The sequence below is a fragment of the Brassica napus genome, chromosome A3, assembly GCF_020379485.1.
Source record: "Brassica napus cultivar Da-Ae chromosome A3, Da-Ae, whole genome shotgun sequence".
Taxonomy (NCBI): domain Eukaryota; kingdom Viridiplantae; phylum Streptophyta; class Magnoliopsida; order Brassicales; family Brassicaceae; genus Brassica; species Brassica napus.
Genome location: NC_063436.1, coordinates 37,620,198 through 37,642,722, shown reverse-complemented (window position 1 = coordinate 37,642,722; position 22,525 = coordinate 37,620,198). Strand labels below are relative to the sequence as shown.

Sequence of the window (22,525 nt, the reverse complement as noted above, 5' to 3'; positions counted from 1 at the left end):
CTCCAAACAACCTCTAGATCTAAAACTCATCTCTACCTAAAATACACAACCAAAAAGCAAAATCAATAAGCATCTGAGTTTGTGTACACAAGTACAACACAAACATCATTTACGCTCGTGTTCATTTATAAAAATACCTACATTTCAGAAACTTGTCCACAAGTACAACTACGTTAACCATTATACACATGTATACCACATATTCAAGTGTACAACCTAAAATCATGTGTACACATGTTCACCTACTAATCTGAGGATCATGCTCAGGATCTAACATGTCGTCCAATGACACAAAATCCTCCTTCCTCTCATTAACTGCTTCCTCCTCCGGTTTCGCGGCCTCTGTAAGACAACAACAAACTTAGAAAAATCGAAAACAAGTTTAAATTGTTTCCTAAATCCAAGCCCTAAATCTACACAGATGGAGAAACCAAGAAAAAAAAGAAATCACCTTTTGCATTCTCCTTTGCTGCTCGCTTCTTACTCGATGTCATGGTGTTTTTTGTCAGTCTCCACCGTGTAAAGGTCATGGCGCCGCCTCTGCAACACGACCACCCGCTTCTCGAAGCGAACTAAACCGACCAGAAAAAAAAACATAAAACCTCACTCACCATCGTCTACAACTTTTCTCGGTTGCTTTCGCTTTGCCATCATTGTCTTTCATCTTCGCCAAGTATCACCGTCGTCTCTCCTCCGCCATCGGGTCCACCGTCGGTGATTGGAAAATTAGGTCTATCAATGGGGGAAAGTGAAAGATTACGGTTTTAACTTTTCACGGGCCCAAACTCGTTTATTAACCAAACCACACTTTTCCAAAAAATCCACCAATCATGTACTAGTTTTTTTTAAAAATTTAAAATCACAAACCAGAGTAACCAGAAGAATTTGGTCTTTTACCCACATGCCCCTAGGTGATTTTACTTTATGGAGGACAAACCTGACTTTCACCATAAAAAATGTGCTAGTAGCACTAAGTGTTCTTCCGTGTAATAAAAACACAAAAAGTGATGTTATAAACTCAAGAGAAAAATGGGTTGGAAGAAGAGAAAACTGTGTGTGGAGTTAAAAGTGTCTCATGGTGTAACTAATGTGTAAAAGTGATCTATTATGTAATACTTTCAAAAGAAAAACTCATCATTCTTATTAGAGTTTTCTTCTTATTAAATATCGCATGCATAGCCGGGGGCGAATGTAGAACATAATATTAGTGGGTGCACAATTTCATAAATATCACATAGTATAGATAAAATTATCAATTTATGAAATTAAGGGGGCATATTACAAAAAACAGAGGGTGCACACATAGGTTTTGGGTTAAATTATGGCAAAATATATTTCTTTATAAAACAAATTTTTTAAAGAAAATATTGGGTGAATTTTTTTTTACTGGGTGCACTTGCACCCTTAGTGATACAGATAGCTACTAGCCCTTCGCCCCTGTGCATAGCTACGGCCTTGAAAATTTGAGGGCCCTAGACCATTTAGTAAAGATTTGAAAATTTTGGGAGCATAAAATTTTTTTCTTAAAATTTGGGGGCCTATTTATGTATAAAAATTTTCAAAAAGTTTAGGGACCCAAGACAAATGTTTTATTAGGCTTTGCCCAGGACCGGCTCCGTAGCAATGTTACAGAAACGGAAAGATAATTTCTACACGCATATGAAATAATCTTCAAGGTCAAATATGTTTAACAAAGCTAAGAATGAGATGATGAGAACAAAAAGCATAGCCTATTCTTATTGACTAGCTAGCTGGTTCTTAAATAGCCTTTAACATAAAAACAACTGCCTCCTACTTTCTCGGTGGACTCTAACAACTTGAAACAAACTCTTGACTAGCTAAATCGCACTATTCATATACAATACTAGCTTATTGCGACAACTACGACTAAATCTGTAAAGATGACGTCTCTCATAAACCAACAATAGATATTTTCTACACGCATACTTATATGAAAAATCTTTAGTTATTCATACGCAAAACAAATGTGTATTAGTTTACTTTGGAGCCCTATTGGTGTATCTTTTTCTAACCAACTAAGGGGGTATCCGCGCGATTATTTTATTATGGTTAAGTATGATGTTTTTGGATGATATAATTATTTGGTCAGTATTTATTTGTGAAGAGCATGATTTAGTATTTTATTGTGTTATGTAGTATTAGGTTATAGGTTAATATATTATGTGTTCGTGTTTTCAATAATGTGTTGTGTATAGTAGTATTTATTAGAGGTGAACTGAGCTTCTAATGTAAAGCATATTTAATTTCAATAACTTTGAATTTAAGCATTTGTTGATTCTAACATTAACGGTTTCAGAGTTAAAATTGTATTTCATATTTTCATATTTTGGAACATTATTCTTTTTTTAACAACATTGAACATCTAAGATGTTTTTTTCGTCTCTGCATATTTTGACTAGAGTCGTCACCATCTATGTATTTTGTTTACATTTCCGGTATGCGGTATTTCTTATATTGAACATCTAAGATGTTTTTTTCATCTCTGCATATTTTGACTAGAGTCGTCACCATCTAAGTATTTTGTTTACATTTCCGGTATGCGGTATTTCTTATCATCACCAGAAAAACTCACATTTGTTGCTCTTGTTTTTCCTTGTCTTCTTCTCTTGTGAGATTTGATATTTGTTGTAGATCAGTTTTATGAGTTCCATGTCATGTCCCCGATCCGAGATAGGATCGTTTGGGACAATCCATGGTGCGGGGAGACCCACCAGTCAGATCATTAGACCAAGAGACAAGCGTACCATGGCTTAGGTATAAGGTCATCAAAGTGTTGAGACTTAACCAGAATGAAGAAGGGATGGGTTTAATGGAGCTGGAAGAGTAATGTGGGAGCTGGACGAGACAATGGCCGAGCTCGAGCAGCTCAGGGAACCTCAATGGGAGCTCAGTCAGTATGCATCAGCTGGTGGATCTGGAAGGACTAGCTCATTCAGCTGGGGCCAGCTAGCAATCAGCTCAACTCAATTGGGCTAAGTGTTCATGTCCGAGACGGTTGGGGCGATTACATGGGCGGTTATGGTGGTCCGGTTAGATGGTGAGGCCACGGCATGGACGGTCAGTCAAAGGGCTTGGCCTTGGCACCAGGATAGAGAACCGACAGGATCAGGAGCAGTTGGAGGCAGTTGGGGACCGGTTGGGGGCAGTTATTGTCGAACGGTTGCAAGGGAGAGAGACACACCTTTTCGGTTACAACTCCCACCCCTTCAGCCCCATGGCAGTTCCGACTCCCTCTCTCTATAAATACAGAGCCTTAGGATCAGATTTGCACAGAGAATTTCTGAGGGGAACCTCTGCCAAAATCGTGAGAGACAAACCCTAAAAGAAAAGAGAGAACCGGCAAGAGGCTTGGCTGTTCCAGGAGAGACTTGATCATGGGAGGCAAGGCCTGAAGAGATGGATACCAGACAAAGAGACAGAGAGAAGGACAAGGAGAAGGAGATGGCGCCTGGGGAGATAACGCCTAAGGTCAGTGGTGTGTACGGCAAGCCATCGGCCCTAGCCGGCTGATGATCAGATCGGGCTTGTGGCCGGTTTGCTATGCACCCACATCTACTCTCTCTATCTCTCTCGATTTTCCTGTTCTATAAGTTTATGGTGTTGGATTGGTTTGTTTAGACAGGGAACACTGAACCAAGGCCTTGGCCGGTTCAGTAACCAAGCCCTTGGCCTTTGGCTGGGCTGTTCATGGTCGGATCTGACATCTCTAGAGTGATTTATTGGAATCTGATTATGGAAATCTCTTAATTGGGATTTATCAGGGATTATCATGAATTTTAATTAGTTTCTGGGAATTTATTTAAGTATGTTGGTTTTGGACAGAACATAGATTCTAAGTATCCGAACCATGCTTATCTAGACTTGATGTTAGGATATCGATCTTATGAGTATGTAATATGTCTTGTGTGGTTTCAGGATCGGACATGGACCGTGGTAAAGGAAAGGCACCGTGAAGACTCAGGCCATGGAAAGATGTATGGTGAATGGGTCATTGTAGATAGATGTGAAGTATTGATAACCTATTGTGCAACTTGTGAACTTATGATAGACTAAATATGTATAACTTATTAGGACGAACCTCAGGATGATGTATGGATCTCAGTTTATATTTATACAATCGATTTGCCCCTTATGTTCTTTTGGTTAGATTGATTGTCTTGAACCTCAACTGAATGGAATTGAACTTAGAAATGATAAGACTTAAAACCAGAATACTTGGACTTAGATTGAATGTTAAGGCCGCGGATCAGTTTGGGCTTAAGAGCCGGGATCGGGTCTTACATTCCCAGTTGTGTAGTTGTTTCTCATGATGTTGTACGTTGTTCTGGTCAATGTTTTTCCTCTTCTTCCTTAGATTTGGCTAATGTTAGGAACTACATCTCTTTGGGTTGGGTCAAAGTTTAGTTGTCTTCCTCGTAGTTGGCTTGCAGTTGATCGTTCCTGCTTGTCTTGGTTTTCAAGATCTGGTTTTTGATGATCTGACTTTTATGTTTTCTTCATAGCTCGAGGATGGTTCCACAGTGTTCTGATTTTGTGTACTCTCTTTTTCTTTCTTTGTTCTCTCATCTCGTTGCACTTTTCATAGCTGGTTGCGTCTCTGGTGACTCTCCATTTCACCATGTTTGCCACTCCAGGTTTGGATAGTGTTTTCCTTCGTGTATGTTTTGTGGGCTTGGAAGATTATTTCTTGTCTCAAACTTGAGCTATGGTTTCTCTGTGGTTGGCTTTCATTCTCCTTCCCTTATGTTGCTTTTCTTCTTCCCCTATTTCCCTTGGTATAGGTGTGTGGAGTTAGTCTCTTGGAGTTTTGATCTCTTCTATTCAGAGCTTTGTGTTTCTTCGTTGGCATGTACTCCTTGTATGTGGTTGTTTTGTTTGTGCGGTGATTCTTACCTCTTAGTTGGTGGTTGTGCTTTAGGCATGTGTTTTCCTGCTTCGTGATGACTTTGGTCTTTCGGTGATTATTCTTCCTCTGATCCCTTTTTTTAGTGTTTTGGGTTGGTGCTTGATCGCGTTCATTTGTGTTTTGGATACATATTAAGGACTGGGATCGCGTCTTGTACAATTCTTTTTTGGAACTTTGAATTTTTAGGGTTTTTGGATATTCAGTTGGGTTTAGAATCTGTTCGGTAATACTCATAACTCGAAATACATCCATTCGATATTTATTTCGAGTTCAGATATGTTTGAATTCATTTTTGTCGGATCGGGTTCGGTTCGGATTTTTGGATTCGGTTTATTTTCTCAGCTCTAAGATAAATAAAACATTATTACATTCATAAACTCTCGTACTAGAGCCATCAAGAGAGAAAGAGAGAAATTTTTTAATCGTTTAAAGCCAATGGCCGGAGGTTTCTATTGCTCCGACATCGGCTTGTTTGATTTGTTGTTTTTTCTTTGGTTTGATTTACTTCCGGTCACTTGGTTTGTTTTATTGCCAACTTATTTTAAATCTGGCAAAGTTTTTTATTGTTCTTCTATATGTTTCTTCCAATAGATTTGGTAAGATAAAAACTTCGATTCAATTGAACCGTTTAGAAAAGGTAATTGACAGATCTATTGTGGATGGTGGTGAAGGGTCTTACCCGCTTCAATTGTTTGATGGTTTTTCATTTGATGGTGATGGAGTTCTTGATGCAAACTATGGTTACTTCGAAAGGCAACATGAAATTCTACGGAACGGTAATCTCTTTGACTATGTTATTATCAGTATAGCAATATAAAGAGTTGTCTTGTCTCGGTGACTCCTACTGAAATATTTTAAAAAGTGTGGAAATCGTTCTCAATTCAGTCTGAAGCGTGGTGTTTTTGGATTAATATGAAGATTATCTCCTTTGAGATTCAACTATTCGAGAAGCAAATATGGAGCTTTTATATAAAAAAATCTTTAGTCATCCATATGCAAAACAAATGTGTGTTAGTTTACTTTGGATCCATATTGGTGTATCTTTTTCTACATTTGTTTTGCTAGTTCTTATTGTTTATAACTATTTTTCTAGAAAGCTTTATAATACAATTCAACGTTAAAAAAAACTCTCGTACCATGGCCACATTCTGACTTGTATTCTTTGCATCTTTAAGGGTATGATTAACCCCGGTCTCTTAGTCGGGGTTCTTATTTATGATTTGACATTTTTTTTTTTTTACACTTTTCAGCTAAGAGACGGCTCTTAGACCATCATTAACCCCATACTCTTAACTGAAGTTCTTTAACTTCGGCCAAGAGACGGTTCTTAGTTTTTCTTAGATTTTAACTAAGAAAAGCTAAGAACCGTCTCTTAAATAAGAGATATAAGAGCCGTCTCTTAGCCGAAAAGTGTAAAAAAAAAGTGTCAAATCATAACTTAAGAACCCCGACTAAGAGACCGGGGTTAATCATACCCTTATATCTCTTATTTAAAAGACGGCTCTTAACTTTTCTTCGTTAAACTCTAAAAAAAGCTAAGAACCCCAGTTAAGAGACTTGGATTAATAATGGTCTTACACATCTCTCTAGATTTTTTTTAAGGTAGCTTTGAACAACATATCTCTACAATTATTATAGCACACAAAAGACCCCACAAGCATTACATATCTCTCCAGATTTTTTTTTTAGCACAACTCTCTCTCTAGATTTTTAAAAACATAATTTGAAAAGATTAGAAACAGCATGTGTATTATGAAGATTAGGTAGATAACTACCATTCCATTGTACCAAACATCTTACTAATTACCAGTAGGACTCTCTAACACTTCAAATACTCGTGGGTAACAACCATATATAATCTTTAACAACCATATATAATCTTTATATTATATAAACTAAATAAGTAGACAGCATATATGTATCAATAATTAACAAAGCTCAAAATCAAAATGTCTTCTCCTGGTCATCCTGGTCCTCGCCCTCCTTCACGTTCCTACTCTCCACGGACACGGACACCAAGGCCACCGCCTCACGTGCCTCTTCCTCCACCTATCTTCCACCCACCGCCACCAAGACCACCGCATCTAAAAACTCCATATTTGCTTCTCGAATAGTTGAATCTCAAATGAGATAATCTTCGTATTAATCCAAAAACACCACGCTTCAGATTGAATTCAGAACGATTTCCACTCTCTTTTTAATATTTCAGTAGGAGTCACCGAGACAAGACAACTCTTTATATTACTATATTGATAATAGCATAGTCAAAGAGATTACCGTTCCGTAGAATTTCATGCTGCCTTTCGAAGTAACCATAGTTTGCGTCAAGAACTCCATCACCATTAAATGAAAAACCATCAACGATTGAAGCGGGTAAGACCCTTCACCACCATCTGCAATAGATTTATCAATTACCTTTTCTAAACGGTTCAATTGAACCGAAGTTTTTGTCTTACCAAATCCATTGGAAGAAACATACAAAAGAACAATAAAAAACTTTGCCAGATTTAAAACAAGTTGGCAATAAAACAAACCAAGTGACCGGAAGTGAAGCAAACCAAAGAAAAAACAACAAATCAAACAAGCCGATGTCGGAGCAATAGAAGCCTCCGGCCATCGGCTTTAAACTATGAAAAAATCTCTCTCTTTCTCTCTTGATGGCTCTAGTACGAGAGTTTATGAATGTGATTATGTTTTATTTATCTTAGAGCTAGGAAAATAAACCGAATCCAAAAATCTAAACCGAACCCGATCCGATAAAAATGAATTCTAACCTATCTGAACTCGAAATAAATATTGAATGGATCTTATTTTACGGTATTTCGATTTATGAGTATTACTGAACAGAATCTAAACCCAACTGGATATCCGGAAACCCTAAAAATTCAAAGTTCCAAAAAAAAATTGCACAAGACCCGATCCCAGTCCTTAATATGTATCCAATACACAAATGAACGCGATCAAGCACCAACCCAAAACACTAAAAAGGGATCATAGAAAGAATAATCTCGGGAAGACCAAAGTCATCACGAAGCAGGAAAACACATGCCTAAAGCGCAACCACCAGCTAAGAGGTAAGAATCACCGCACAAACAAAACAACCACATACATGGAGCCCATGCCAACGAAGAAACACAAAGCTCTGAATAGAAGAGATCAAAGCTCCAAGATACTAACTCCACACACATATACCAAGGGAAGCAGGGGAAGAAGAAAAGCAACATAAGGGAAGGAGAATGGAAGCCAACCACGGAGAAACCAGAGCTCAAGTTTGAGACAAGAAATAATCTTCCAAGTCCACAAAACATACAAGAAGGAAAACACTATCCAAACCTTGAGTGGCAAGCATGGTGAAATGGAGAGCCACCAGAGACGCAACCAGCTATGAAAAGTGCAACGAGATGAGAGAACAAAGAAAGAAAAATAGAGTACACAAAATCAGAAAACTGTGAAACCATCCTCGAGCTACGAAGAAAACATAAAAGTCAGTTCTACAAAAACCAGATCTTGAAACAAAGACGAGCAGGGACTATCAACTGCAAGCCAACTACAAGGAAGACAACTAAACTCTGACCAAACCCAAAGAGATGTAGTTCCTAACATTAGCCAAATCTAAGGAAGAAAAGGAAAAATATTGACCAGAACAACGTACAACATCATGAGAAACAAGCGCACAACTGGGAACTCATAAAACTGATCTACAACAAATATCAAATCTCACAAGAGAAGAAGACAATGAAAAACAAGAGCAACAAAGGTGAGTTTTTCTGGTGATGGTAAGAAATACCGCATACCGGAAACGTAAACAAAATACATAGATGGTGACGACTCAAGTCAAAATATGCGGAGACGAAAAAACATCTTAGGAGAATAATTTTCAATGTTGTTAAAAAAAGAAATAATGTTCAAAAATATGTAAATATGAAATACAATTTTAACGCTGAAACAATTAATGTTAGAATCAGCAAATGATTAAATTCAAAGTTATTGCAATTCAATATGGTTTACATCAGAAGCTCAGTTCACCACTAACAAATACTACTATACACAACACATTATTGAAAAGACGAACACATAATATATTAACCTATAACCTAATATTACATAACACAATAAAATACTAAATCATGCTCTTCACAAATAAATACCGACCAAATAATTACATCATCCAAAACACGTCATAGTTAACCATAATAAAATAATATTCTGCGCGAAGCGCGGATGCCCCCAAGTTGGTTAGAAAAAGATACACCAATAGGGATCCAAAGTAAACTAACACACATTTGTTTTGCGTATGGATGACTAAAGATTTTTCATATAAAAACTCCATATTTGCTTCTCGAATAGTTGAATCTCAAATGAGATAATCTTCGTATTAATCTTAAAACACCACGCTTCAGATTGAATTGAGAACGATTTCCACTCTCTTTTTAATATTTCAGTAGGATTCACCGAGACAAGACAACTCTTTATATTACTATATTGATAATAACATAGTCAAAGAAATTACCGTTCCGTAGAATTTCATGCTGCCTTTAAAAGTAACCATAGTTTTCGTCAAGAACTCCATCACCATTAAATGAAAAACCATCAACGATTGAAGCGGGTAAACCCTTCACCACCATCTGCAATAGATTTATCAATTACCTTTTCTAAACGGTTCAATTAAACCGAAGTTTTGTCTTACTAAATCCATTGGAAGAAACATACAGAAGAACAATAAAAAACTTTGCTAGATTTGAAACAAGTTACCAATAAAACAAACCAACTGACTGGAAGTGAAGCAAACCAAAGAAACAAAAAACAAATCAAACAAGCCGATGTCGGAGCAATAGAAGCCTCTGCCCATCAGCTTTAAACGGTTAAAAAATCTCTCTCTCTTTCTCTCTTGATGGCTTTAGTACGTTATGAATGTGATAATGTTTTATTTATCTTAGAGCTGGGAAAATAAACCGAATCCAAAAATCCGAACCGAACCGATCCGATAAAAATGAATTCAAACCTATTTGAACTCAAAATAAATATCGAATGGATCTTGTTTTACGGGATTTCGAGTTATGAATATTACCGAACAGAATCTGAACCCAAATGGATATCCGAAAATCCTAAAAGTTCAAAATTCTAAAAAGAAATTTGTACCATAGTCGATCACAATCCGTAATATGTATCCAAAACACACTAAATTAAATATTATTTAGTACCTTAAATAATTATCTATTACATGAATAATTAACTGATATACTTAATCTAATATATATTTTATTTGGTCAATATTAATGTTTCATTTGAACTTTAATTATGAATAAGTTTGTTTTTGAACTTTAAACAATGTTTTTAAAAAAGGTTTAAATAGGGGTTCTTATGTTTATAGAGTTGGTGGTAGTTAAAATTAGTTTGTTTATATTTCATTATGTATAATTTTCGTTCCTATGATTCTTCGTAAATCATGATTTGTTTGATGGTGTCACATATAATTCAAGGACGAGTCTCCTATTGATTATAAATGAATCTCCAAAAATTATTTTGAAGCACAACAATATGGTTTGAAGAAGCCAAATACACTAATTCAATGAAAAGATTGGAAATATATTGAGTTTAATCTAAGTATAAGTTAATATTTTTAGAACCAATCCGAAACCAAAACTATTTGGAATTCAACCGAAATTTTAGACATGTAACTAAACTTGAACCGAATCCGATCCAAACTGTTAAAATATCTAAATGGGGCTGAAATTCATGAATTGAAATAGGAATGAATCCTAACTGAAACCCAATTGGCCACTAACCCTATTTAATCCAATAAAATCTTATTGTAAAGTCATCTGATAAAATTGATTATTTAAAAGTTATAAACGTAGTTAGTAGGTAGTTTTGTTGTCAAAGAAAAAAGAAAAAACAATTGGACTATTTGAAAACCAAATTGGATCTGAGAGAAAGAGAGCGATCTGGACGAAGAAGCTAACGGTGGGTACGCATTGGCTGCAACGCCGCCATGTTCTCGGATGACGACAAAAGACACGTTTCTCCTCACTTTGATAAATCTGTACGCCTTCTTCCTCTTGAATTCGATTCGTTCAAAGTCAAACTTGAAATTGAGCTGATTGATTTACGAAAACGATAGAAGATATCAATGGCGAGGAGGAGAGTCACAGTGATTGGATTCTCGTTCCTCCTTTTAGCTGGTACGACGTTGGCAGCGAGATCTGATAAGGAAACGAGAGAGCGCTTCTACGGCAACGTTGTGAACTCCACGGCTCCGGGAAACGGCGAAGGGAGTATCGCAAAAATGTTCGATCGAGTTCTCGAGAAAGAGTTCTCCGAAAACGATCAGCCTGAAGGTATGAGAAGAAATAGACTAAAATGTTGTTAACTTTCTTCACTTACATTCAAGTTTCCTTTTTTTTTGCTTTAGGATCGGATGGAGGAGCCAGCTTTAACAGCAGTGTTGCTGATCAACAAGTAGCTTTTTCAACTCTTGTTTATTGTTGTGTTTTTTGTTGTGTTTATTGTTGTGTCTTTCCAGGCTGAAATAGAGACTGTAGCCAAAGTTACGCATGAGAAGGGCAAACGAAATGATACTCAAGAAAACAAGTAGGGTGCAACCAATGATATAATATTCTTTGATTTAATTGGCCGGCCAATGGGGGGGGGGGGGGGATTCATTGTTTTTTCTTTTTCTTTGTTTGCCCATCCAGTGGTACGAGACCATTCCAACTTCAAGATGTGTTTTCCCTGGAAAATGAAGATTCTGATGATATGACTCTTATTGACAAAAAGGTTCTTTCGAATAATACTAAGCATGCTTTTTTTCAGTTTCAGCTAATTCTCTTCTTCTGGTGTTTCGCAGAACAATGTTTTTGTAATGTCCAACAAAAAATCTAAGTATCCGATTCTTCAAGTAGACCTGAGGTTGTTTTGATTTCCTATGTATTTGGAATTCACTGTTTCAGGCTTTTGATGGTTTTTTTCTTTTTTATTTTAAATTGCAGATTGATATCGGATCTAGTGGTGATTATTGTTTTTGCTGCCATTGGTGGCATTGTCTTCTCGTGTCTTGGACAACCGGTATGCAGCCTTAGGAACTATTATGAAAGACATCTGGTCTTGGCTTCATATTGTGGTTAATAATCTGATGTTTTCTTGCTCTATGGCTACGTGTCTTATTAGGTCATTGTTGGATATCTTCTGGCGGGGTCAATCATTGGGCCAGGAGGACTGAAATTCATCAGTGAAATGGTTCAGGTATTTATAAATATTGAGTTATTCTTTCTCTGAAAGAAAGATTGTTCTGGTTTTCATGTTTCTTCTTCTGATGCTATGGCAGGTTGAAACTGTGGCCCAGTTTGGTGTTGTATTCCTCCTTTTTGCTTTGGGCTTGGAGTTCTCAATGACTAAGGTAGGAATCCGCTGGCTGTTTGACTGTAACGAAAATGAAAATGAATATTCATGTGGACTTTACAATCTCAGTTTGATAATTCGTTGTTCTTGTGTTGATGCTGCAGCTGAAAGTTGTTGGCCCAGTTGCTGTCCTTGGAGGACTTTTCCAAATCGTATTACTGATGTTTCTGTGTGGTGTGACTGCATTGGTATGTTCAAATCAATCATGTATATTGGCAATTTGGAACGACTATTGTAAATTGATCTGTCTGTTATTTGCAGTTATGTGGAGCAAGGTTGTCAGAGGGTATTTTTGTTGGTGCTTTTCTATCTATGTCATCAACTGCAGTGGTATCTATTTTCTTCTCGAGCTTTATGCAAAAGCTAATCTTTTCCTATCTCATTTCTAAGTTGCCGTTTTGACGCACATGTCAATTTGATCAGGTGGTAAAGTTTTTGGTGGAACGGAACAGTACAAGTTCTCTTCATGGTCAAGTCACGATAGGGATACTTATCTTTCAGGTTTTGACTCGTGACATTCTATATTTTGTTCCCTTCTGCTATTCTCTTACTAATTCTTGAATCTTTTCAGGACTGTGTGGTTGGTTTATTATTCGCACTGCTTCCAGTTTTGGGTGGTAACAGTGGTTTACTACAAGGAATTATATCAATGGGAAAGCTGTAAGTGGTTTCGTAGCAAGAAGTTTGCCTATGAAATATCATATAATCTGACCGGAAACATTTTCTCTGTCTAATTTTAGGCTCCTGATATTGTCAATATATCTCACTGTTGCATCTCTACTAACGTGGTCATTTGTGCCTCGCTTTCTGAAGCTAATGATTAAGTTATCATCTCAAGTAAGTTTTAGTGATTCAATTTCTTTTGAGTGGCATCCGAGTTCTATGCCAATGTTTTTCATTATGTAATGCAGACAAATGAACTTTACCAATTAGCTGCTGTGGCGTTCTGCTTACTATCTGCATGGGTAAGTCTATAATCCATCATTCTTTTTATTTGGTTAGCTTTTTTGATCCATGGGAAAACAATGGTGATTATTATAGACACGGAGTATAATTAACATATCTAACTCAAATCTTTGGTTCCTTGCAAAACTTCTTCAGTGCAGTGATAAGCTGGGTCTTAGTCTTGAGTTGGGATCATTTGTGGCTGGTGTTATGCTGTCCACAACTGAGTTTGCTCAACATACACTAGAGCAGGTAGGTACTGATAATAAAGTTTTTAAGTAAATATATGCTCTGTGAGTACTTGGTATGCAGACTCTCAAGTACTTGGTGATTGATTGTAGGTGGAACCGATCCGTAATTTGTTTGCCGCTCTCTTCCTTTCAAGTATCGGTATGCTCATAAACGTGCACTTTCTATGGAACCACGTGGATATCCTTCTGGCATCTGTGATTCTAGTCATAGTTGTTAAGACAGCAATTGCAGCAATAGTGGTTAAGGCTTTTCGGTACAACATGAAGATATCCTTCCATGTAAGTTTTGACCTCTTCTGCTATGAGTTTCTTCATCCACAAATCACGTAATTGCTTTTTTTTTTGTCAATTAATGTAACAGGTGGGGGTACTTCTTGCTCAGATTGGCGAGTTTGCCTTTGTTCTTCTAAGCCGAGCATCAAACCTACACGTTATCGAGGTGAAACCTTCTTTTGATCCTTGTAATTTGAGTACTATTTTGCTTGTTACTAACATTTGTGACTTTGGGTTATAATGTAGGGGAAAATGTATCTCCTCCTATTGGGAACAACAGCTCTGAGTCTCGTAAGTTATACCTCAAACAAGCCTGTTAAATGATAAAACACCTGTAAATGCTGTAACTGTTACAGGTGACGACTCCATTGTTGTTCAAGTTGATACCGAGTGCAATGAACCTGGGTGTCATCCTTCGATGGTTTCCTTCTGAGAATAGCTCCCCGAACGAGGTCCTTCTCTTCTCTTCTCTTCTCTTGTCTCACCTCTTTTGTTTTAGTTATAGTTCTGACTTATGAGAGAGTGTTGTTTTTAGAGTATGCAGGAGAAAGCATCGATGATAGAAGTACATAACAGAACCAACTGACATCTCTTTTGTACATATAGTCTGAAGATTACAAGACAGATTTTTGATCCGACGAAACTGGACCAGCCCGCCAATTTACAGTTGACCAGATCAGTCTTTACCAAGACCTGCCTTTATTTTCCTTAAATTATTGTGTGGTAAATCGTATATAATTAGTATACACTAGCTATAGCCATCCGTGTAGTCCAAGCGGCTTAGCTTATTATTTGGTGTAACGATATTAATCCACGTCTCTTATTGTAATGAATCTCATAACCACCACAGGTATTTGACGTTTTGTTTACTACATAGATCTTTTGGTTTTATTTTTAAAACATTTTCGCGCAGAAGAGTCTTTTTGTTGAGAGAAGGATTTCTTGTTTTCTGGTGCTTCACCATAGTCACGATATTGCTAGTGAAACTCATGATCTAAGTGCTGTTGACGAATCACCTGAGCCAAATTTTCTGTTATTGTGGAAGCAGATTATTACATTCCTTGCAGAATTGGCACATTCTATGTTTCAGTTCTCAGCATAGTATTTAGGTGGTTCAATTGATCTTGAGAAACTCCCATTGAGCACACTGAGTAGAGATTACTTGAATCAGAAGTATCAGCGTTGCTCATTGAGTATCCTTCACATGAAGAAGACATTCATTTAGCAGCGCGACATTGAGCAGAGAAGTCTTGTAAAGTAGTCTTAAAAGAAAATCTAGACGGGCCTGAGTACACGTGGTGCAAAACATCATCAAATTAAGATGTTATACATGATGGATAACTGCAATCACTTTCTCATTTCAGTAGTTTTCTGTCAGTTCTGCAAATAATATTTTCTTTAAAATTTCAAATCACAGTTGGCGAAAGTGACTAAAACAGTTTAATATGAAAAAATCAGGTTTGTGTACTTCTCCAAATATAAAGCCAATAAAATTAATTCTTGGTTACAATTTTATAACCCTCGGGAGAGTCTACGAATAGTGGCCGACCACCTCTAGCAACTGCATGAGGTATTCTTCGTCTTCTCCGTGTATTTACAGATTTTGTATCAGCCAAAAACGGCATGACGTCCCTTTCTTTATCTTCCCAGTTTGTATGTTGTTAAAACAGAACCGAACCGATCTCTCTGTTTATATACTATGTTCTTTCTTTTCTCTGTTTCTGTAAACTGTAAAAGTAAAAGATAGAAAGCTAAACACGGGTTTGGCTTCTGCAATGTTTTTTCTTGGAGAAATATTATTTTCGGTCAACGAGAGGGATATAATTTTCTGGCTAATAGGTTTCCTAAGGTGAGATTTTTGATTTAATCGGTTATGCAAAGTGTCAAACTTCTTTGACACTTTACAAAATCTGAAAGAAAAAAAATTGTCAATAGCGGAAAATTCGATTTTTAAATTCGATATTTCAATTTAAAAAATAATGTTCGTACCATATGTCAAAATTTGGAAACTAATCTTTGAGTTTATAGTCTCATATCAAGTCACTGTTATTGATTTATTTATATAATGTTTGAAACTTTTAAATCTCTCCAAGATCCGATATCAGTCTTTAGATATTCTGATTTAAAGAAAAACATTTCATATCAAATGTCTAAATCTGAGAATCTAATCTTTGAATGTATAGTCTAAACCCTCATGATTTTGCAGGTGAAGAGAATTTTTGAAGGTTTGTTATAGTTTTAAGAAGATGGCGACACTAGCAGATATTGGAGTAGCAGCTGCGATTAACATTATAACTGCTTTGATATTGCTTTTGCTATTTGCAATCTTGAGGATCCAACCATTCAATGATAGGGTTTATTTCCCCAAGTGGTACTTGAAAGGTCTTAGAAGCAGCCCTCTTGTGAACCCTGGTGCTTTCGTGAGCAAAATTGTGAACTTGGATTTTCGTTCTTACATTCGGTTCTTGAACTGGATGCCCGCTGCGCTAAAGATGCCAGAGTCTGAACTTATTGATCATGCTGGTTTTGATTCTGCTGTCTACTTGAGGATTTACTTGATTGGGTAATCAACATATACTTACATGAATGGTTGATTTTATTTCATTTCTTTAATTTCATATATTTAAAATCATCAAACCTAACCAATTATGATCATTTAAAAAAAATAATAATCTTCATCAGAACTATACCGATTTTTACTATTCATTATGTAGTTTTTTTTTCTAAAGACCCCAAAGAAACTTTTTTCCATGTGTATTAACCAAAAAATCATACATCTGTATTATTCAGACGGTAGAATCTGCTAAAGACATTAAGTAATAGTAAACTTGATAATTTATATTTTGTTTATTAATATAATTAACTAATCAAAAATAATTATTTATATATAAATACATATATATTTTATTTTAAAATACAGTATTTTCAACAAAAAACTTACGCCTACAACCAACATAACAACATCAAAAATTTCTGCAAAAAATCTATAAAAATAAATTTATAGCTACAACCAATTCACCTACATTACATTTTCTTCTTACATATGCACTCCAACTAATCATCCACAATGTGTCTTAAGAATTACAAGTTTGTTGAGCTTTGTTTTCTGAAACTGAAATGAACTGACTAGTGACTACAAGCAAAGAAATCCTAGATAGTGTGGCATCAGTCGTCCCCAAATCTCCTCTCGTTTCTGAGCTTTGTTTCTAATGTTTTCTACTATTTTGCAGACTTAAGATTTTTGTCCCAGTCGCATTACTTTCATGGTCGATTCTGGTTCCCATCAACTGGACAAGCAACGGCTTGCAGCTAGCAAAACTTCATGATGTAAAATCAAGCAATATCGATAAGCTTTCGATATCAAATGTCGAGCGTGGATCAGACAGGTTCGTTAGAGAAAGAAAATGTGTAGTTTGCTACGTTTTATTACCCTTGCGGTTAAAGTATGTTGGTTTTGGTAAAGGTTTTGGGCTCATCTGATGATGGAGTACGCATTTACATTCTGGACTTGCTATGTTCTATTGAAGGAATATGAGAACATAGCTTCAATGCGGTTAGCATTTCTCCAATCCGAGGAGCGACGTGCGGATGAATTCACGGTATATATGTTTCTTTTCATTTGTAAAGTGGATCTTCACAATATATATACAAGAAAATTTATGTTTTAGTATTGGCTGCATTATGACAGGTTCTGGTTAGGAATATACCACCGGACTCACACGAGTTAGTTAGTGACAACGTGGAGCAATTCTTTATGGTTAACCACCCGGACCATTATCTTATGAATCAGGTTAGCTTATTTTCCTAAAGGAATTAATCTTTAATTTGGTCTATATTGCTACTTTCTTGGTTATGGTAAGCCCCTTTTTTTTTTTTTTTTTTTTTTTTTTTTTTTTGGTAAGCCCCTTTTTATTATATATTAGGTGGTATACGATGCAAATAATTTGGCTGGACTAGTAGCAGAGAAGAAGAAAATGCAGAACTGGTTTGATTATTACCATTTGAAGTATACAAGAGAAAAGGAACAAAGGCCAAGGGTAAAGGTAAAATATTTGGAGAAACCGGAAAGCACAGGTATAGGTAAAATACCATTTGTCTAAATCTTTTTCATCGCAGTTAGGCTTTCTCGGGCTATGGGGAAAGAAAGTAGATGCAATGGATCATTTCACAGCTGAGATCGATAAACTAAACGACCAAGTAAGTATTTTTTTTTCTTTTTATAGAGGTTCCTCATTCCGTTCTTGGTTTTATATTTTCAGTAACTTTGATTTTTTCCCGCAGATATTGGAAGAAAGGAATAGAGTGAAGAAAGATGAGAAAGGTATGATGCCAGCAGCTTTTGTCTTGTTTAAAACGCGTTGGGGAGCTGCAGTTTGCGCGCAGACTCAACAGACAAAGAATCCAACCGCGTGGTTAACCGAATGGGCTCCCGAGGCAAGAGAAGTGTATTGGCCAAACCTTGCCATCCCTTACGTGTCTCTCACGGTAAGGAGACTTGTAATGCACGTTTCCTTCTTCTTCCTCACTTTCTTCTTCATCATCCCAATCGCATTTGTACAATCCCTCGCAAGTATCGAAGGTATCAAAAAATCTGCTCCATTCCTAAATCCCCTCGTCGAAAAGTAAGTACATTCCTCAATATTTCTTGCTTAGCATTTGGAAATGAGAATTATGCTTAACTAATGTTCGATCAATCTTGTGTGTGTATGCAGGAAGTTTATTAAATCGGTGATCCAAGGTTTTCTTCCGGGTATCTTCTTGAAGCTCTTTTTGTTATTTCTGCCAACGATTTTAATGATCATGTCAAAATTCGAAGGGTTTGTTTCGATCTCATCGTTAGAGAGAAGAGCGGCTTTCAGATATTATCTATTCAACCTTGTGAATGTTTTCCTCGGTAGCATAATCACCGGATCTGCATTTGAACAGCTAAATTCTTTCCTAAAACAATCTGCGGATCAGTAAAGCTCTAAATCTATCTCGCTCGCTCTCTCTCTCTCTCTCTCTCTCTCTCTCTCTCTCTCTCTCTCTCTCTCTCTCTCTCTCTCTCTCTCTCTCTCTCTCTCTCTCTCTCTATCTAGTATCAACCACAGTTTTACTCTCTTAAAAACCTTGTTTCTTATCTTTTCATGTTCTTGTTTTTAGGATTCCAAGGACGGTTGGAGTGGCGATTCCGATAAAAGCAACATTCTTTATAACATATATAATGGTTGACGGTTGGGCAGGTGTGGCAGGAGAGATTCTTAGGCTTAAAGCATTTATCATTTTTCATTTGAAGAACTTGTTCTTGGTGAAAACCGAAAAAGATAGAGAAGAAGCAATGGATCCAGGACAGATTGATTTCTATGTAAACGAGCCTCGGATTCAACTCTACTTCCTCCTCGGCCTTGTCTACGCTCCTGTCACACCTGTTCTACTTCCTTTCATCATCTTCTTCTTTGGGTTTGCTTACCTCATCTTCCGTCATCAGGTAAAAAAAGAAAACAAACTCTTTTTCTGTTAAGTACTCGGACAATTTCATCTAGTTACTTTAGTTGTGATTTCTGGTTTTAGAAAAATGACAAGTAATGTTTTTTTTTCTTGTCTTTTTAACTTCTGAATACTGCGAATCCGCACTAGACTAACTAATGTGAATTGAAATCCATGAAAATTATTGGTTTTTTTAGATACCTAAAGAGCAATTGTTTCAAATAATTTTTTTTAAGTCTTTGTCACAAAAATAATCTTCAAGAAAGAAAATGACTAAAATAGTCATTTTTTATTTTGAAATTTTCAATATTTATTTTTTATTTTTAAAAATTTGAAACTCTATCCCTTAAGCCCTACCACTAAACTCTAAACTCTAAGTCTATATGAGTTAACCCTAGGGTAAAAACACATTTGTATCCTTTAATAAAATTTATTTTGTTTATTTTTTCATTGAGTGTTATTTTTGTAATAAAAACTTAAAAAGGATTACCTTAGAGAATTTCTCTAAAATAATGATTCATTCACTTTTTGAATTAGGATTGAAAAGTAATTTCAAAATTGTTGGAGATGGTCGATTTGAACCAATATATATTTTGTATTCTAGTTATTAGCTAAACCGGTTTCTTGCAGATCATAAATGTGTATAATCAAAAGTATGAGAGCGCGGCTGCGTATTGGCCAGACGTACATGGACGTATAATATCGGCATTGATAATTTCACAATTACTTTTGATTGGTTTAATGAGCACAAAAGGAAAAGCTCAGTCCACGCCTTTCCTCGTCGTTCTACCGATTCTCACCTTCTGTTTTCACCGGTTTTGCAAAGACCGCTACGAATCAGTATTTGTCATCAACCCTTTGCAGGTTAGTATGATAACTCCCACATCATTTCAGTTCACTTTTCTTATATCACCAAGATAAAAGATAGCATACCCATTATGTCAACCGACAGTAGATTTGATTAGCTTGATTCTGCTTCGGTTTGGTATGTGTTATTGAATCTTGTTAGCACCTGTTTACAGGAAGCTATGATTAAGGATTCAATGGAACGAGCAAGAGAACCGAACTTGAATCTGAAAAGGTTTCTTAAAAACGCATATATTCATCCAGTTTTTAAAGACAAAGAGTACGAAGATGACCTGCATGAGGAATTAATCGAGGATTCGGACGACGAAAATTGTGTAGTTGTACCGACCAAACATCAGTCTCAATTACACCAAAAAAACATCTCTCAAAGAAACACTGTGATGAGCAGCAATGCGAATAATGTCCCGTCACAACCAGTATCTTCTAATCGACTTGACTCAGGTACAGTGGCGGAGCCACCTTCACATAACCAGAGCCTTGATGTATGAGTAAATCACAACGAGTAAATCACAACCCATGTTATATTCAGTATAGAAGAAAAAAACCAATGCGTAGAAATCTTTTTTTTTGTTTGTATTGTTGTGGACGGTTTTGTATGTTTGTCATTGTTTTGTTTGCCTTTGTTGTCATTACCAATACATGATTGTATAAAACAAATTTGACCAATTTTTTGAAAAAAATCTCTTCCCATGATTGGTAATTTGTCATTTATTTTTTGGTTTAAACATTTTGAGTTTAGAAGTTATTTTTTTTTAAAATTTGGATATGTGAACAGAAGTTGATATCTTATTTTGGAATATCACATATAAAAAATGTTAGGGAAAATTGTTTTTTTAGACCAAAAAAATGGTAACTATGTCCCATTAGACTACACATATACTTTATGTCCCATTAGGCTAATTATTTTAAAAATAGCAATAATTCTTTTAGTTTCAATTATAAATTCAAAATTAAAATTATAGAATAATTTTGAAATATTAAAACAGAATGAATAATTAAAATAATTAAAATAAAAGAAAAACCTAAACGTGTAGATTTTCAAAGATTTTCTTGGGCTTTTTGCAAAATTAACCTACAATCCAAAGTCAAACACAAAACTAACTTTTTTTTTTGGAAACTAGTTATGTCCTATTCACCCCACAAGTTCATATAATTAACGAAAATGCCATCAATTTTTTTTTCTTTTCGAAAATGACAATTTTACTCTCTCACCCTCATCATCTTCAAGTAATTACAAGATTGCCATTGTCATCAATACCCTAACCACCATGAACAACCAATTTGAAGCTCTTAATGCTCCCAAAATCGATTTACCCTTCTTCTTTCTCCATTCTTATGAACTAAACACAACATCTCTCTCACTTTCTCTCCACATTAAGCTAAAAAAACCCAAGATTTTGATTCTACATTTTTTATGGTTCATAGAGTCAAAGAAGCTAACGATTTTGGGTGGGTCACTTTCGTTTAAGATTTTGTGTTCTTGTAGAAGCCTTATGTGTGCTAAGGAATTTATCTCACCAATTTAAAGTATGAAATCAAGTTTATTTTCCAGATCTGTTCGTCTCTGGCTGTAGACGACTTACCTAGAAGTCATCTGGTCAACGCAGATGTTATTTTTGCAATTGACTTTGAAATATGTTTTCTGAGACGACTGAAAGTTAAGTCGTCTGATTTTGTTTGGTTACAAAAAAATCTCCAAAGAACCTAGAAGACTTAAATTTCAGTGGTCATAGGTTAGTTTTGCATTTGACTGGATTATTTCAGAAGTTTGACTTTTCCGGACGACTTACATTTCAGTCGTCTGGTGAAAATTGAAATATCAATATTTTATTAACACTAAAAGACTTACAATTAAGTCGTTATAGGTTAGTTTTGCAATTGAAAAAAAGACTTCAATATTTAATTATACCCAAAATTCAGTCATCCGCCCGACGACTTACATGATTTAATTATAGGTTAGTTTTGTAAGTCGTCCATGATTTTATTCCGAGATTCTGGTCAAACCTCGTAAATCCTGACGGATGACTGAATTGTAAGTCGTCTATATATAATTAAATATTGAAGTTTTTTTCAATTGCAAAACTAACCTATGACGACTTAATTGTAAGTCGTCTAGTTTTAAAAAATATTGATATTTTAATTTTTACGAGACGACTGAAATGTAAGTCGTCCAGGAAAGTCAAACTTCTGAAATAATCTAGTCAAATGCAAAACTAACCTATGACGACTGAAATGTAAGTCGTCTAGCTTTTTTGGAGTTTTTTTTAACCAAACAAAAGTGGACGACATATTTTTCAGTCGTCTCAAATAACAGATTTCAAAGTCAATTACAAAAATAACCTCTGCGTTGACCAGACGACTTATATTTTAGTCGTCTGGAATACTTAGATTGAAGTCG

The 22,525-nt window shown here is 35.9% G+C and overlaps 2 protein-coding genes across 4 annotated transcripts; both read left to right on the top strand.

Annotated features, from left to right (window-relative positions):
• Positions 1-10,732: 10,732 nt before the first annotated feature.
• LOC106411506 (K(+) efflux antiporter 5) lies at positions 10,733-14,668 on the top strand. 3 transcript variants are annotated; one of them, XM_013852283.3, is made up of 21 exons: positions 10,733-10,970; positions 11,049-11,265; positions 11,340-11,386; positions 11,451-11,518; positions 11,623-11,704; positions 11,775-11,836; positions 11,917-11,992; positions 12,095-12,169; positions 12,252-12,323; positions 12,430-12,513; positions 12,587-12,655; positions 12,749-12,826; positions 12,897-12,985; positions 13,066-13,162; positions 13,237-13,290; positions 13,427-13,522; positions 13,612-13,800; positions 13,883-13,960; positions 14,041-14,085; positions 14,151-14,246; positions 14,339-14,668. In XM_013852283.3, the coding sequence occupies exons 1-21, from the start codon at positions 10,920-10,922 to the stop codon at positions 14,378-14,380; spliced, it is 1,767 nt and encodes a 588-aa protein (XP_013707737.1). In that variant the 5' UTR covers positions 10,733-10,919; the 3' UTR covers positions 14,381-14,668. The 3 variants fall into 3 exon arrangements, with proteins under 3 accessions (XP_013707737.1, XP_013707735.1, XP_013707736.1); XM_013852281.3 differs by having other exon boundaries at positions 14,330-14,668; XM_013852282.3 differs by having other exon boundaries at positions 10,766-10,970; positions 11,052-11,265; positions 14,330-14,668.
• A 1,050-nt stretch (positions 14,669-15,718) lies between these two features.
• LOC106409588 (CSC1-like protein At1g62320) lies at positions 15,719-20,820 on the top strand. Its single transcript, XM_022713168.2, has 11 exons — positions 15,719-16,357; positions 17,025-17,180; positions 17,258-17,393; positions 17,483-17,584; positions 17,718-17,837; positions 17,911-17,991; positions 18,076-18,416; positions 18,507-18,752; positions 18,937-19,261; positions 19,891-20,124; positions 20,283-20,820. The coding sequence occupies exons 1-11, from the start codon at positions 16,041-16,043 to the stop codon at positions 20,613-20,615; spliced, it is 2,391 nt and encodes a 796-aa protein (XP_022568889.1). The 5' UTR covers positions 15,719-16,040; the 3' UTR covers positions 20,616-20,820.
• Positions 20,821-22,525: the final 1,705 nt, after the last annotated feature.